Consider the following 18249-nt stretch of genomic DNA (forward strand, 5'->3'; position numbering starts at 1 on the left):
CCTATACAGACACAGGACACTACAACCCCAACATGACCTGACCGCTGGCGATGACCATAATATATCTATTACACCCTATACAGACATAGGACACTACACCCCCAACATGACCTGACCGCTGGTCATGACCATAATACATCTATTACACCCTATACAGACATAGGACACTACACCCCAACATGACCTGACCACTGGCCATGACCATAATGCATCTATTACACCCTATATAGACACAGGACACTACAACCCCAACATGACCTGACCGCTGGCGATGACCATAATATATCTATTACACCCTATACAGACATAGGACACTACACCCCCAACATGACCTGACCGCTGGTCATGACCATAATACATCTATTACACCCTATACAGACATAGGACACTACACCCCAACATGACCTGACCACTGCTGTAACCATAATACATCTATTACACCCTATACAGACATAGGACACTACAACCCCAACATGACCTGACCGCTGGCGATGACCATAACATATCTATTACACCCTATACAGACACAGGACACTACACCCCCAACATGACCTGACCGCTGGCCATGACCATAATACATCTATTACACCCTATACAGACATAGGATGCTACATCCCCAACATGACCTGACTGCTCGCCATGACCATAATACATCTATTACACCCTATACAGACATAGGACACTGCACCCCCAACATGACCTGACCACTGACCATGATCATAATACATCTATTACACCCTATACAGACATAGGACACTACACCCCAACATGACCTGACCACTGGACATGACCATAATACATCTATTACACCCTATACAGACATAGGACACTACACCCCAACATGACCTGACCACTGGCCATGACCATAATACATCTATTACACCCTATACAGACATAGGACACTACACCCCAACATGACCTGACCACTGGCCATGACCATAATGCATCTATTACACCCTATACAGACACAGGACACTACAACCCCAACATGACCTGACCGCTGGCGATGACCATAATATATCTATTACACCCTATACAGACATAGGACACTACAACCCCAACATGACCTGACCGCTGGCGATGACCATAACATATCTATTACACCCTATACAGACACAGGACACTACACCCCCAACATGACCTGACCGCTGGCCATGACCATAATACATCTATTACACCCTATACAGACATAGGATGCTACATCCCCAACATGACCTGACTGCTCGCCATGACCATAATACATCTATTACACCCTATACAGACATAGGACACTGCACCCCCAACATGACCTGACCACTGGACATGACCATAATACATCTATTACACCCTATACAGACATAGGACACTACACCCCAACATGACCTGACCACTGGCCATGACCATAATACATCTATTACACCCTATACAGACATAGGACACTACACCCCAACATGACCTGACCACTGGCCATGACCATAATGCATCTATTACACCCTATACAGACACAGGACACTACAACCCCAACATGACCTGACCGCTGGCGATGACCATAATATATCTATTACACCCTATACAGACATAGGACACTACACCCCCAACATGACCTGACCGCTGGTCATGACCATAATACATCTATTACACCCTATACAGACATAGGACACTACACCCCCAACATTACCTGACCACTGTACATGACCATAATATATCTATTACACCCTATACAGACATAGGACACTACACCCCCAACATGACCTGACAGCTCGCCATGACCATAATACATCTATTACACCCTATTAGACATAGGACACTATACCCCGAACATGACCTGACCGCTGGCCATGACCATAATACATCTATTACACCCTATACAGACATAGTACACTACACCCCCAACATGACCTGACCACTGGCTATAATACATCTATTACACCCTATACAGACATAGGACACTACACCCCCAACATGACCTGACCACTGTACATGACCATAATACATCTATTACACCCTATACAGACATAGGGCACTACACCCCCAACATGACCTGACCACTGCTGTGACCATAATACATCTATTACACCCTATACAGACATAGGACACTACAACCCCAACATGACCTGATCGCTGGCGATGATCATAATATATCTATTACACCCTATACAGACACAGGACACTACACCCCCAACATGACCTGACCGCTGGCCATGACCATAATACATCTATTACACCCTGTACAGACATAGGACACTACACCCCCAACATGACCATAATACATCTATTACACCCTATACAGACATAGGATGCTACATCCCCAACATGACCTGACCACTGGCCATGACCATAATACATCTATTACACCCTATACAGACATAGGACACTACACCCCCAACATGACCTGACCACTGGCCATGAACATAATACATCTATTACAGCCTATATAGACATAGGGCACTACACCCCCAACATGACCTGACCACTGGCCATGACCATAATACATCTATTACATCCTATACAGACCTAGGACACTACACCCCCAACATGACCTGACCACTGGCCATGACCATAATACATCTATTACATCCTATACAGACATAGGACACTACACCCCAACATGACCTGACCACTGGCCATGACCATAATACATCTATTACACCCTATACAGACACAGGACACTACACCCCCAACATGACCTGACCCCTGGCCATGACCATAATACATTTATTACACCCTATACAGGTGTAGGAAACTACACCCCCAACATGACCTGACCACTGGCCATGACCATAATACATCTATTACACCCTATACAGACATAGGACACTACACCCCCAACATGACCTGCCACTGGCCATGACCATAATACATCTATTACACCCTATACAGACATAGGACACTACACCCCCAGCATGACCTGACCCCTGGCCATGACCATAATACATTTATTGCACCCTATACAGACATAGGAAACTACACCCTTAACATGACCTGACCACTGGACATGACCATAATACATCTATTACACCCTATACAGACATAGGGCACTACACCCCCAACATGACCTGACCACTGCTGTGACCATAATACATCTATTACACCCTATACAGACATAGGACACTACAACCCCAACATGACCTGACCGCTGGCCATGACCATAATACATCTATTACACCCTATACAGACATATGACACTGCACCCCCAACATGACCATAATACATCTATTACACCCTATACAGACATAGGATGCTACATCCCCAACATGACCTGACCACTGGCCATGACCATAATACATCTATTACACCCTATACAGACATAGGACACTACATCCCCAACATGACCTGACCACTGGCCATGACCATAATACATCTATTACAGCCTATATAGACATAGGGCACTACACCCCCAACATGACCTGACCACTGGCCATGACCATAATACATCTATTACATCCTATACAGACATAGGACACTACACCCCCAACATGACCCGACCACTGGCCATGACCATAATACATCTATTACATCCTATACAGACATAGGACACTACACCCCCAACATGACCTGACCACTGGCCATGACCATAATACATCTATTACACCCTATACAGACACAGGACACTACACCCCCAACATGACCTGACCCCTGGCCATGACCATAATACATTTATTACACCCTATACAGGCATAGGAAACTACACCCCCAACATGACCTGACCACTGGCCATGAGCATAATACATCTATTACACCCTATACAGACATAGGACACTACACCCCCAACATGACCTGACCACTGGCCATGACCATAATACATCTATTACACCCTATACAGACATAGGAAACTACACCCTTAACATGACCTGACCACTGGACATGACCATAATACATCTATTACACCCTATACAGACACAGGACACTACACCCCAACATGACCTGACCACTGGTCATGACCATAATACAGTTAGATTATATTATATGTTCCATGAACTATGCATGAGATGGGAAACATAAAAAATAAATTTGGATTGTGCAGGATAATTACCTATGATGATAAATGGTATGGTCCAGGTGACATTATAAGAATGTATACAGAGTTAAATCTGTAAAATCTAGAGTTGTCTCTGTGTTACGTGACATTGATAAATCTGGATACATTTTGTGCTTAGGTTTGTAAATAAGGAGAAAACAGAAAACCATTTTGGCCACATCGCTCTGAATTCACAGACAAGCCTCATTCTCCTCTTAGAGTCCATGACTGACCTCTGTTTATTGTGAGGGGTCAGGAGACTGAAAGAGGAAATGTTCCTCCCTGGTTTCTCACAAACACTGACTTTTCCAGCCATAAAGCATTTTTACATCGTCACAAGATCCTCACCAGGGCTTAGACTACAGCAGAAGACAAAGAGACTCTTACACCAACTGCAGGTCCTTAAAAAAAAAATTTCTGCAAAAAATTATTTTAAATGATCGGGAATGTCTGACACTGTGTTTGACTCCAATATATAACATATATGTAATCTTCCTCTCTGTACAGTGGATGCATTATTTAAGGAAGCTCAGGTTGGGCTACAATAACCTAGAATCACCCTGTAGACCAGAGAAGGGGGACCCTGGCTAACAGTCTTCTCTTATCTCTGATTTCAGATGCCATTTGGTTTTTTGCAAATGACAGTCTCTATGTGATGGGCCCTAACGGCACCGCTGGGATCTTCACCACTTTCCCATCGGATCATCTGACTCTCATGAACGGATTTTTTGACCAGGTACGTCAGTGTCCTCCTCAGCCCCCAGACCTGGAGCGCATTACCAGGGGCAGCAACCATATTTAGCGTTTCTGCTGAGTATCCGCTGCTGTACCTTGGCCTTCCATTCCTCCCAGTGAGCCCTTCACCATTGGCACTGGGGGGGGTGAGGCACCTGTTGGCGTCACTCAAGTTTCCTTCCTCCCAGGTTTCCCCCTGCCTTCTGCAACATTGGGGTTCCTATAAAATACACTGCAACCAATAAAAAAAAAATATATATCCGAGTGCCACCAAATACCAAACACCCTCTAAGAATAATCCAAATATAATAGAGATGAGATTGTTCATAGGCACCGTGTTATGCTGCCCATACTATCAGCGTTATGGCATCAGGACGCCTTTGGTATCTTATAGTGGGGAACAGAATGTCAACAACATCTTGTTGGCCAAGTGGTGACTTACCTTCCGCCTGCAGTCTAGCTGTAATGTCCACATTTCACCTGTTGACTTTCTGATACTGTCAACACAATAATGTTGACATCTACACATTGTGGTGTTGACACTGATAGACAGCCAGTGAATCTATTGTGTGTTTCATTGTGTGATGCGTTGTATATATTGCTGCTATCACCAGAGCCGGTCCTAACCAATATGATGCCCTAGGCAAGATTTTGGCTGGTGCCCCCTAGCACCACCGCTAGTTCCGTCTCTGACCCTGCGCCCCTTTCCCAGCACCATCACCCCTCAACCATAGTAGTCCTCATTTTGGTGTTCCTACCACCTATATTTTAAATAGGAACAGTGCGCACATTCAAAGCACAGCCCAAAAAGGGGTGTGTTCTTGATGAGAAGGGGCATGGCCACACAATAGTACCCCCAGTGCAACTTTATTAACATTTTATCATGTGATTGTGTCCCTAATTCACGTTACATCACACAGTGGAACCACTTTACCTTATATAGGTTACTCCTCACAGTAATTCCCCTTTTTCATGTAACATCACACTGAATTGCTCCTTTTTCACATTACACCACACCATATTGCTCTTTATTCACATAATACCACACAGTAGTGCCCTTTCTATACATTACCCCACACAGTAGAGCACCTTATACACATAATGCCACACATTAGTAATGCCTTTATAAACACAGTAATGCCCCTTACACATATGACACACATTATTAATGTCCTTATACACATAATGCCCATTACACATATGACACACATTATTAATGCCCTTATACACATAATGCCCTTTACACATTTGCCGCACATTATTAATGCATTTATACACGACACACATAATGCCCCTTACATTATGCCGAATACTACTGCACAACCATCCCGCCCGCACACAGCACTCACACCGCCGCTAACACTGTGACCTCAGCCTCTGCTTGCATACAGATGTGTCCACATACGTCTTGCCTCAATACGCCATGCAGCAGGAGATGCCTGGCATGAGTCAGCTGGCAGCTCTGCTAATGTTGGGCACCTTTTTGATGAAAATGCATCTTATTTGCATTGCTATGTGGCTAGGATGCACATGCAGCTTCTGATGATTAAAATGATACGCAGCATGCCTATATTCCGTGTGCTACTGTGGCTGTATCTGCATACAAAATGCTACGTTACAGTGCTTTCCAGGAATACACTGTAATGTAGCATTTTGTATGCAGATACAGCTGCAGTTACACACAGAATATAGGCATGCCGCATATCATTTTAATCAGCAGAAGCTGCTTGTGCCCCTGGGCATACCAAATGCCCTAGGCATTTGCCTAGTTTGCCTATGCCTAGGGCCAACTCTGGCAATCACAGTGTACAGTGCGCACTTTTTGTTCAATTTAATCATTTTTATTAAGGGTAATACGTCCAACTGTCTCCTTTTTCATTTGAGTCTAGAAGACATATATATAATAAGATTTACCCCAATCTTGGAGTTTGGATTTACTGTACATCGATTCCATCAACGAGATGGCGGATTTATCACTATAAATGTATTTTGGACGCTGTAGGGTATTTTGAAAATGAAAACCACAAAAACAACATTTCGGAATGTTTTATTTTGCACGTCTGTGAGAGTGGATTCAGTAGAGAGAAGCGCTCTTCATTGTTTCCTCAATTTTTACAATTTAATTTAAAAATAAATGCAAAAATGTTACAAAATCCCAGATCAGCCCGTCCATTCCTCACCACGTGCCGCTTGTAGCAGGACACGTTCCTCATAGTCACAGGTAAAGCCAGGTAGGAAGCCACTCCGCAGCGATCGTCTCATCTTCTATTGCGAGTCTGGTGACCTCCGGTGACTTTGAGACATATCTGAGTAACTGAATATCCCCGTCGCTTGTCTTCGATATCTGACCTTGAAAGTGCTGCTGATTTTCCTGCTTCAATGCGCCCTTTGTTCAGGAAAACAAACTTCTATTAAACTCTTCACTATGGAACGACCCATCCCTGGAGGCTTATTCCAGGGCTACAGCTCATCGTCCTTATATCGTGCCTTATTGTTTGAGCAACTGGCAAAGCACATGACTCCAGCAAGTGGCATTAATACATAGGAAAAAATTGTGTGTTGCTGAGACTAATAATATTACTGCAGAGTTTTATATCCACTTTGCTATGACTCCACTGCAGCAGGGTGCAACGTTAGGAGGAGGGGCTTCTCCAGCTCAGCAGGCAGAGGGACTGGCAGCTTTGCAGACTTGCCATGCAGAAATGCACTCTATGGATTGGCTGACTTATGCGACAGGGGCGGGCCCAGTGATGTCACAGTGACTCCTACAGAATTAATGCACCAGTCATCCTAATTCAAGCAAAATGAATGGCCAGCCTGAGAAATGTATCAGCAGGAAATGCGGTCACATCTCCGGGTGAAATAAGCAATTCTGGCAGGAGTGAGCGAGCAACTATATCTCAACGACAGATACATCTGTACAAATAAAGTGTCAATGATATGAATACAGTGTATCGTACTCTGTAGTAGCTACAGATCATTCAGAGAAATAATAAATGACTTGCAAAGCTGTACACATAAAATACAAGTAGTAAATGCTTTAGATATACAGTAGCTGTGGATGTACAGTAGGTTGGCATGTCGACATGCAGTAAGTTGACATGAGAATATCGACCGAAAAATTGAAATGCAGGATGTAGACATGCTTAGTATGTCGTCAGTGACCACGTCATCATTCATTATGTCTACACGAATGACATGTCGACATGATAGACTGTTGCCCTAACTTACCTGGTAGCCCGGTGGATGATCAGGGTAATGTGAGCCAGAAAGCACGTGGAGGGTGTCAGCTTATGAGCAACAAGTCACATAGGTCAGGAGAGGAGTCATGGCGGGCAGATATAGTTAGATTATTTTTAAATAAACACATTTCTGCATTTTGTCGCCTCCTTACTGCAGACCCTGGCGTATCCTTGGTGTCAGTGTGGTGATAGGTGATACACGGACGGTAACATCTCATTATCCTCTATTCCAGTTTATCGGCACGGCTGCTTTGGTCGTCTGCGTCTTGGCCATCGTAGACCCCTACAACAACCCCATCCCCCGCGGACTGGAGGCCTTCACAGTCGGCTTTGTCGTCCTAGTCATCGGTCTGTCTATGGGCTTCAACTCTGGATATGCCGTTAACCCTGCCAGGGACTTCGGACCACGTTTGTTCACCGCACTGGCTGGATGGGGCTCGGAGGTCTTCTGGTAAGTGTCATATGGAAATCGCAACATGAGCGATGCAGGTTATGGACTGGTGAGAAATCCTTACAACACCAAGATTCCTTTATTGCAGTGGTTCCCAGACTTGGTCATAGCAGTCCATGTTTTAAGGACATCCATGTTTGAGCGCAGTTGGTTAAGTTAAATAGACTGAGATACTAAATAAGTAATCTGTGCTCTATCATGGATATACTTAAAACCTGGACTGTTGGGGTGCATAGAGGAACGAGTTTGGGAACATTTGGTTTACAGAATAAAAACTAAGTTAGCAGAGGAAGACACATCTGTGATTGAGACAGAAACTACCCCCGGGAATCCTGTGCCAGGATAGAGAAGATGTAATGACATCGGGGGTCATTCCGAGTTGTTCGCTCGCAAGCGGATTTTAGCAGATTTGCTCATGCTAAGCCGCCACCTACTGGGAGTGAATCTTAGCATCTTAAAATTGCGAACGAAGTATTTGCAATATTGCGATTACACACCTCGTAGCAGTTTCTGAGTAGCTCCAGACTTACTCGGCATCTGCGATCATTTCAGTGCTTGTCGTTCCTGGTTTGACGTCACAAACACACCCAGCGTTCGCCCAGACACTCCTCCGTTTCTCCGGCCACTCCTGCGTTTTTTCCGGAAACGGTAGCGTTTTCTCTATCGTCCTAGTGGATGCTGGGGTTCCTGAAAGGACCATGGGGAATAGCGGCTCCGCAGGAGACAGGGCACAAAAGTAAAGCTTTTACAGGTCAGGTGGTGTGTACTGGCTCCTCCCCCTATGACCCTCCTCCAGACTCCAGTTAGATTTTTGTGCCCGGCCGAGAAGGGTGCAATTCTAGGTGGCTCTCATAAAGAGCTGCTTAGAGAGTTTAGCTTAGGTTTTTTATTTTACAGTGATTCCTGCTGGCAACAGGATCACTGCAACGAGGGACAGAGGGGAGAAGAAGTGAACTCACCTGCGTGCAGGATGGATTGGCTTCTTGGCTACTGGACATGAAGCTCCAGAGGGACGATCACAGGTACAGCCTGGATGGTCACCGGAGCCACGCCGCCGGCCCCCTCACAGATGCTGAAGCAAGAAGAGGTCCAGAATCGGCGGCTGAAGACTCCTGCAGTCTTCTTAAGGTAGCGCACAGCACTGCAGCTGTGCGCCATTTTCCTCTCAGCACACTTCACACGGCAGTCACTGAGGGTGCAGGGCGCTGGGGGGGGGCGCCCTGGGAGGCAAATGAAAACCTTTAAAAAGGCTAAAAATACCTCACATATAGCCCCAGAGGCTATATGGAGATATTTACCCCTGCCTAAATGTACTAAATAGCGGGAGACGAGCCCGCCGAAAAAGGGGCGGGGCCTATCTCCTCAGCACACGGCGCCATTTTCTGTCACAGCTCCGCTGGTCAGGAAGGCTCCCAGGTCTCTCCCCTGCACTGCACTACAGAAACAGGGTATAACAGAGAGGGGGGGCAGAATAAATGGCAATATATTAATATAAAAGCAGCTATAAGGGAGCACTTAATCATAAGGCTATCCCTGTCATATATAGCGCTTTTTGGTGTGTGCTGGCAGACTCTCCCTCTGTCTCCCCAAAGGGCTAGTGGGTCCTGTCTTCGTATAGAGCATTCCCTGTGTGTCTGCTGTGTGTCGGTACGTGTGTGTCGACATGTATGAGGACGTTATTGGTGTGGAGGCGGAGCAATTGCCAAATATGAGGATGTCACCTCCTAGGGGGTCGACACCAGAATGGATGCCTTTATTTGTGGAATTACGGGATAGCGTCAACTCGCTTAAGCAGTCGTTTGCCGACATGAGGCGGCCGGACACTCAATTAGTGTCTGTCCAGGCGCCTCAAACACCGTCAGGGGCTGTAAAACGTCCCTTGCCTCAGTCGGTCGACACAGACCCAGACACAGGCACTGATTCCGGTGGTGAAGGTGACGAATCAACCGTATTTTCCAGTAGGGCCACACGTTATATGATTTTGGCAATAAAGGAGATGTTACATTTAGCTGATACTACAGGTACCACTAAACAGGGTATTATGTGGGGTGTGAAAAAACTACCAGTAGTTTTTACCGAATCAGAAGAATTAAATGACGTGTGTGATGAAGCGTGGGGTGCCCCGATAAAAAACTGCTAATTTCAAAGAAGTTATTGGCTTTATACCCTTTCCCGCCAGAGGTTAGGGAGCGCTGGGAAACACCTCCTAGGGTGGACAAAGCGCTAACACGCTTATCAAAACAAGTGGCGTTACCCTCTCCTGAGACGGACGCACTTAAAGATCCATCAGATAGGAGGATGGAAAATATCCAAAAAGGTATATACACACATGCAGGTGTTATACTACGACCAGCTATTGCGACTGCCTGGATGTGCAGTGCTGGGGTAGTTTGGTCAGAGTCCCTGATCGAAAATATTGATACCCTGGACAGGGACAATATTTTACTGTCGTTAGAACAAATAAAGGATGCATTTCTTTATATGCGTGATGCACAGAGAGATATCTGCACACTGGCATCACGGGTAAGTGCTATGTCCATTTCGGCCAGAAGAGCTTTATGGACACGACAGTGGACAGGCGATGCGTAGAGGAGTTATTTGAGGTCGGTCTATCGGATTTGGTGGCCACGGCTACGGCCGGGAAATCCACCTTTCTACCTCAAGTCACTCCCCAACAGAAAAAGGCACCGACCTTTCAACCGCAGCCCTTTCGTTCCTTTAAAAATAAGAGAGCAAAGGGCTATTCATATCTGCCACGAGGCAGAGGACGAGGGAAGAGACAGCAACAGGCAGCTCCTTCCCAGGAACAGAAGCCCTCCCCGGCTTCTACAGAAGCCTCAGCATGACGCTGGGGCTTCGCAAGCGGACTCGGGGGCGGTAGGCGGTCGTCTCAAAAATTACAGCGCGCAGTGGGCTCACTCGCAGGTAAATCCCTGGATCCTGCAGATAATATCTCAGGGGTACAGGTTGAAATTAGAGACAGAGCCACCTCGCCGTTTCCTGAAGTCTGCTTTACCAACGTCCCCCTCAGAAAGGGAGACGGTTTTGGAAGCCATTCACAAGCTGTATTCTCAGCAGGTGATAGTCAAGGTACCTCTTCTACAACAAGGGAAGGGGTATTATTCCACTCTATTTGTGGTACCGAAGCCGGATGGCTCGGTAAGGCCTATTCTAAATCTGAAGTCCTTGAACCTATACATAAAGAAGTTCAAGTTCAAGATGGAGTCACTCAGAGCAGTGATAGCGAACCTGGAAGAAGGGGACTTTATGGTATCCTTGGACATCAAGGATGCGTATCTCCACGTTCCAATTACCCCTCACACCAGGGGTACCTCAGGTTCGTTGTACAAAACTGTCACTATCAGTTTCAGACGCTGCCGTTTGGTTTGTCCACGGCACCTCGGGTCTTTACAAAGGTAATGGCCGAGATAATATTTCTTCTTCGAAGAAAAGGCGTATTAATTATCCCATACTTGGACGATCTCCTAATAAGGGCAAGGTCCAGAGAACAGCTAGAGATGGGTTTAGCACTATCTCAAGAGGTGCTAAAGCAGCACGGATGGATTCTGAATATTCCAAAATCCCAATTAATGCCGACAACTCGTCTGCTGTTCCTGGGGATGATTCTGGACACAGTTCAGAAAAAGGTTTTTCTTCCCGAAGAAAAAGCCAAGGAGTTATCTGACCTGGTCAGGAACCTCCTAAAACCAGGAAAGGTGTCTGTACATCAATGCACAAGAGTCCTGGGAAAAAATGGTAGCTTCTTACGAAGCAATCCCTTTCGGCAGATTCCATGCAAAGGGATCTGTTGGACAAATGGTCAGGGTCGCATCTTCAGATGCACCTGCGGATAACCCTGTCGCCGAGGACAAGGGTATCCCTTCTGTGGTGGTTGCAGGAGGCTCATCTATTGGAGGGCCGCAGATTCGGCATGCAGGATTGGATCCTGGTGACCACGGATGCCAGCCTGAGAGGCTGGGGAGCAGTCACACAGAGAAGAAATTTCCAGGGAGTGTGGTCGAGCCTGAAAAAGTCTCTTCACATAAGCATTCTGGAACTAAGAGCAATCTACAATGCTCTAAGCCAGGCGGAACCTCTGCTTCAAGGAAGACCGGTGTTGATCCAGTCGGACAACATCACGGCAGTCGCCCATGTAAACAGACAGGGCGGCACAAGAAGCAGGAGGGCAATGGCAGAAGCTGCCAGGATCCTTCGCTGGGCGGAGAATCACGTGATAGCACTGTCAGCAGTATTCATCCCGGGCGTGGACAACTGGGAAGCAGACTTCCTCAGCAGACACGACCTTCACCCGGGAGAGTGGGGACTTCATCCAGAAGTTTTCCACATGCTATTAAACCGTTGGGTAAAACCAATGGTGGACATGATGGCGTCTCGCCTCAACAAAACACTGGACAGGTATTGCGCCAGGTCAAGAGATCCGCAGGCAATAGCTGTGGACGCGCTGGTAACACCTTGGGTGTACCAGTCGGTATATGTGTTTCCTCCTCTGCCTCTCATACCAAAGGTATTGAGGATTATACGGCAAAGAGGAGTAAGACTAGTGGCTCCGGATTGGCCAAGAAGGACTTGGTACCCGGAACTTCAAGAGATGGTCACGGACGATCCGTGGCCTCTACTTCTGAGAAGGGACCTGCTTCAGCAGGGTCCTTGTCTTTTTCAAGACTTACCGCGGCTGCGTTTGACGGCATGGCGTTGAATGCCAGATCCTAAAAGGAAAAGGCATTCCAGAAGAAGTCATTCCTACCTTGATAAAGGCAAGGAAGGAAGTCACCGCGAAGCATTATCGCCGTATTTGGCGAAAATATGTTGCGTGGTGCGAGCAGCGGAGTGCTCCGATGGAGGAATTTCAACTGGGTCGGTTTCCTACATTTCCTGCAATCAGGATTGTCTATGGGTCTCAAATTGGGATCTATTAAGGTTCAAATTTCGGCCCTATCAATATTCTTCCACAAAGAATTGGCCTCAGTCCCTGAGGTCCAGATTTTTATCAAAGGAGTACTGCATATACAGCCTCCTGTGGTGCCTAAGGTGGCACCGTGGGATCTAAATGTAGTTTTAGATTTCCTCAAATCCAATTGGTTTGAACCACTAAAGAATGTGGATTTGAAATATCTCACATGGAAAGTGACTATGTTACTGGCCCTGGCTTCGGCCGGGAGAGTATCTGAACTGGCGGCTTTGTCTTATAAAAGCCCTTATTTAATTTTCCATTCGACATAGGGCAGAGCTGCGGACGCGTCCGCATTTTCTCCCTAAGGTGGTATCAGCGTTTCACCTGAACCAGCCTATTGTAGTGCCTGCGGCTACAGACGACTTGAAGGACTCCAAGTTGTTGGACGTTGTCAGAGCCTTAAAAATATACATTTAAAGGACGGCTGGAGTCAGAAAATCTGACTCGCTGTTTATACTGTATGCACCCAACAAGTTGGGTGCACCTGCTTCTAAGCAGTCGATTGCTCGTTGGTTTTGTAACAAAATTCAACTTGTACATTCTGTGGCAGGCCTGCCACAGCCTAAATCTGTTAAGGCCCATTCCGCAAGGAAGGTGGGCTCATCTTGGGCGGCTGCCCGAGGGGTCTCGGCATTACAACTCTGCCGAGCAGCTACGTGGTCAGGGGAGAACACGTTTGTAAATTTTTACAAATTTGATACCCTGGCAAAGGAGGACCTGGAGTTCTCTCATTCGGTGCTGCAGAGTCATCCGCACTCTCCCGCCCGTTTGGGAGCTTTGGTATAATCCCCATGGTCCTTTCAGGAACCCCAGCATCCACTAGGACGATAGAGAAAATAAGAATTTACTTACCGATAATTCTATTTCTCGGAGTCCGTAGTGGATGCTGGGCGCCCATCCCAAGTGCGGATTATCTGCAATACTTGTACATAGTTATTGTTAACTAATTCGGGTTATTGTTTAGGAAGCCATCTTTCAGAGGCTCCTCTGTTATCATACTGTTAACTGGGTTTAGATCACAAGTTGTACGGTGTGATTGGTGTGGCTGGTATGAGTCTTACCCGGGATTCAAAATCCTCCCTTATTGTGTACGCTCGTCCGGGCACAGTACCTAACTGGAGTCTGGAGGAGGGTCATAGGGGGAGGAGCCAGTACACACCACCTGACCTGTAAAAGCTTTACTTTTGTGCCCTGTCTCCTGCGGAGCCGCTATTCCCCATGGTCCTTTCAGGAACCCCAGCATCCACTACGGACTCCGAGAAATAGAATTATCGGTAAGTAAATTCTTATTTTTTCCCACACGCCCATAAAACGGCCTGTTTCCGCCCAGTAACACCCATTTCCTGTCAATCACATTACGATCGCCAGAACGAAGAAAATGCCGTGAGTAAAATTCCTAAGTGCATAGCAAATTTACTTGGCGCAGTCGCAGTGCGGACATTGCGCATGCGCATTAAGCGGAAAATCGCTGCGATGCGAAGATTTTTACCGAGCGAACAACTCGGAATGACCCCCCATTCCTCTCTGTGAGATGTATTAATGATCACATATACCAGTGCCATCATTAATGACTGTCTTCGTACACTTACCTAAGGCATTATCTGCCAGTATGCTTCTTCATGCCGGAACAGCTGCCCCACACATGGCTGTCCCCAGTGATGCATTGACTTCTGGTTTCCTAGTGCAGGGGACAATAACAGAGAGGGATCTTTAGGATCCCTCTCCATGGTTTGTTGTAAGAAGAAGCCCAGAACCTGCACAGTTACACTTTCATTAGCTTGACTTGTGCTGGTAGATTGCAGCCTCATAGAATCCACTGGGGACGGCTGTGCCATGGGACTACAGCTGAGGACCATCTTCTTACGTATGGAGAAGTAGGCCTATATAGATAACATAAAACCTACAAAACCTGCAATTGTTCTGAGGATTTACTGCAAAATAAAACTTAGATACAACCATAAAAGTTATATAAATCTGTTGCTCCTCCATTCTGGATGATATGGGTAAGAACAAGAAACAGATGCCCACATAAAGATGGTGGATCCCAGTTGAGGTCTGTGTGCTGGCTGAAGGAGCGAGGATGGGAGCTTGTCCTTTGGCCCTCATTCCGAGTTGATCGGTCGCAAGGCGAATTTAGCAGAGTTACACACGCTTAGTCTACGCCTACTGGGAGTGTATCTTAGCATCTTAAAAGTGCGAACGAAGTTTACGCAATATTGCGAACAAAAAAAACTTAGCAGTTTTAGAGTAGCTCCAGACTTACTCTGCCTGTGCGATCAGTTCAGTGCTTGTCGTTCCTGGTTTGACGTCACAAACACTCCCAGCGTTCGCCCAGACACTCCCCCGTTTCTCCGGCCACTCCTGCGTTTTTTCAGGAAACGGTAGCGTTTTCAGCCACACGCCCATAAAACGCTGTGTTTCCGCCCAGTAACACCCATTTCCTGTCAATCACACTACGTTCGCCGGTGCGAACAAAAAGCCGTGAGTAAAAATCCTTTCTTCATAGCAGAATTACTTAGCGCAGTCGCAGTGCGAACATTGCGCATGCGCTCTAAGCTGATTTTCACTGCGATGCGAAAAAAAAGAACGAGCGAACGACTCGGAATGAGGGCCTTTGTCCCCATTCCTGCTCAGGTCATCCTCAATGGAAAGATGGCCACATGCACTCCACCAACAATGCCATACAGCATCTACTTATCTCAGTTTATTACTCCTATTATTATTATTACTGTCGCTTTCTTGCGTTATGTCATGGTGTTCTTTGTTACTGCCATACGGAAGCACAGGAAGGAGTAACACCCTTCTATGAAACGACATAAGTCATTGGCAATAAGTCTGTATAGGAGCCTAAATATTTACGTGGTTCTCTCTGTGCTCTCCCCAGGGCTGGTAACCAGTGGTGGTGGGTCCCCATCGTCGCACCCTTATTAGGAGCAGTGGCCGGAGTCATGGTCTACCAGCTAATGATCGGATGTCACCTCGAGCCTGCACCTCAGTCTACCGAACAAGAAAACGTCAAGCTGGCCAACGTCAAACACAAAGAGAGAATCTAACCGAGCAGCCGCAAAAGGACTGACCATATTCATAAGGCTGCCTCTAGCCAAGAAGAAAATAGCCAATGACTTCCTCGCCTGTTAGATGTTAGTTGTTTGTTGTATACTCTTACTCGCTTGTCGGATGTGCGGAACCGTCTTCCCTTACTGAGCAGACACGTCTTCCCTTGCCATGCTCTCCACAGACAGCGGCTACGGACGGTGGCCAAGAACAATGCCAGGACTCCGGTATTAATCCCGATTTACAGTTGTGTTTGCCTAGTCCACTTTGTAACTTTCCAATCCTGGTTGGTAGCAGAGAAATTAGAATTCAGTATGGTCTATGTCTTTATAAGGAGCACAGTTCACTGTTTCCTAAGAGAGAGCAATTATCCATCAAGACCAGGTTCCTGGGGCTGTCTAAGGATGATGGGACCAGAAAGTACAGTAGGGTTGCAATCCTGGATTCGGCCAAAGGCTAAGGTTTATAAAGGATAGATTGGGTTCACCCCATTCCGCAGCAGATTGCTGTCTCTCTGTACATTCAGTGTCAGAGCTACCGGTAAGGCATTCCTGCTACTCTGCACATTAGGAATCAGATCTACAGTATATAGAGACATTTTCATGGGTAATGGTCCAGAATACGTCTGTCTCTAACGTGCACTTAAATTAGGTATTTAGTATATCCCTACTGATAGTTTCTAGTGCATGCGTGGTAAAGTCTTCAGTCATCGTGTTGCAGGGTAATGTACATGGCACGTACACAGCCATCGTTATATATCCACATGCAAAGTATTTTCCAACAACTTGCCCTGATTGGCATCTAGTGATGAAACGCGGCTCTAGCTGCGCTCAGTAACATTCAGTACAATATTGGGACAACCCGGCATTACAGTGTATTATTTCAATATCTGGGCATCAGACAATTCTTTGGGGGGTTTTATATGATGATTTTTTTTTTCTATAAGGGAGGAAAAATGCTGGCCGCAGTTTCATGTTACGGATAAAGGGTGTGAGCTTTGTACATATGGCTTATTGCACCTGCTTGTGCATTGGATGTATTTTATGTGCTGATAAATAAAACATTGTTATAGAAAATAGAGAGAAAATGCGTTTTATGCCTTATTCCAACATCATAATTAGCATCGTAACATATTTGAGCCCTTTTAGAGAAAAACGCTAAATAAATATTATTTCTTCTTCTTTATCTTCAGCCTCCTCTTCTTCTTCATCTACAGCCTCATCCTCTTCTTCTGACTCATCCGTTTCCTCTTTTTCCTCCTTTTCTGCTTTATCCTCATCCTTTTCCTCTTCTTCCTCCTCCTCCTCTTCTTCTTCCTCCTATTCTTCTTCCTCTTACTCTTCTTCTACTTCTCTTCTTCTTTCTCCTCCTCCTCTTCTTCCACCTCTTCTTGTTCACCCTCCTCTTCTTTTCACTGATGCAGTGTTGAGTACAAGACAGTTTTGTGGATGGACTTTGTGTGTTTATACACTGTGCGCGCATGCTCCGCAGCCTAACGTACACAGATGCTGGCGATCCAAAGTTGTGCACAAATAAGTTGCATCTTGTGACTGAATGGGCATAATTGCGTGGAAATGGGTAATTTGCAATTATACTATATCAGTGAGGGTGTGATGATGGGTTTGCTGTGCCGATTTATGCATATACATATTGCCACCCTCCCTGATCAGAATACTAGGCAGTACAGATCTTATTTATTTATGCATGTACAGTGTATATATATATATATATATATATATATATATATATATATATATAACCAGTTCTCCAGTGGATCCTAAGGTCCAGGACTTCTAAC

General features: G+C 46.0%; 1 protein-coding gene across 2 annotated transcripts in view; it reads left to right on the forward strand.

Annotated features, from left to right (window-relative positions):
• AQP3 (aquaporin 3 (Gill blood group)) overlaps nucleotides 1–17529 on the forward strand; it is a 75773-nt gene extending 58244 nt beyond the window's left edge. For both annotated transcript variants that reach the window (XM_063957986.1, XM_063957977.1), the window contains exons 4-6: nucleotides 4615–4733; nucleotides 8208–8425; nucleotides 16282–17529. In XM_063957986.1, coding sequence (XP_063814056.1) covers nucleotides 4615–4733; nucleotides 8208–8425; nucleotides 16282–16450 — 506 coding nt within the window. In that variant the 3' untranslated portion in view covers nucleotides 16451–17529. The remainder of the gene's footprint in view (nucleotides 1–4614; nucleotides 4734–8207; nucleotides 8426–16281) is intronic.
• Nucleotides 17530–18249: the final 720 nt, after the last annotated feature.

Source organism: Pseudophryne corroboree, chromosome 1 (genome assembly GCF_028390025.1).
Source record: "Pseudophryne corroboree isolate aPseCor3 chromosome 1, aPseCor3.hap2, whole genome shotgun sequence".
Classification (NCBI taxonomy): Eukaryota; Metazoa; Chordata; class Amphibia; order Anura; family Myobatrachidae; genus Pseudophryne; species Pseudophryne corroboree.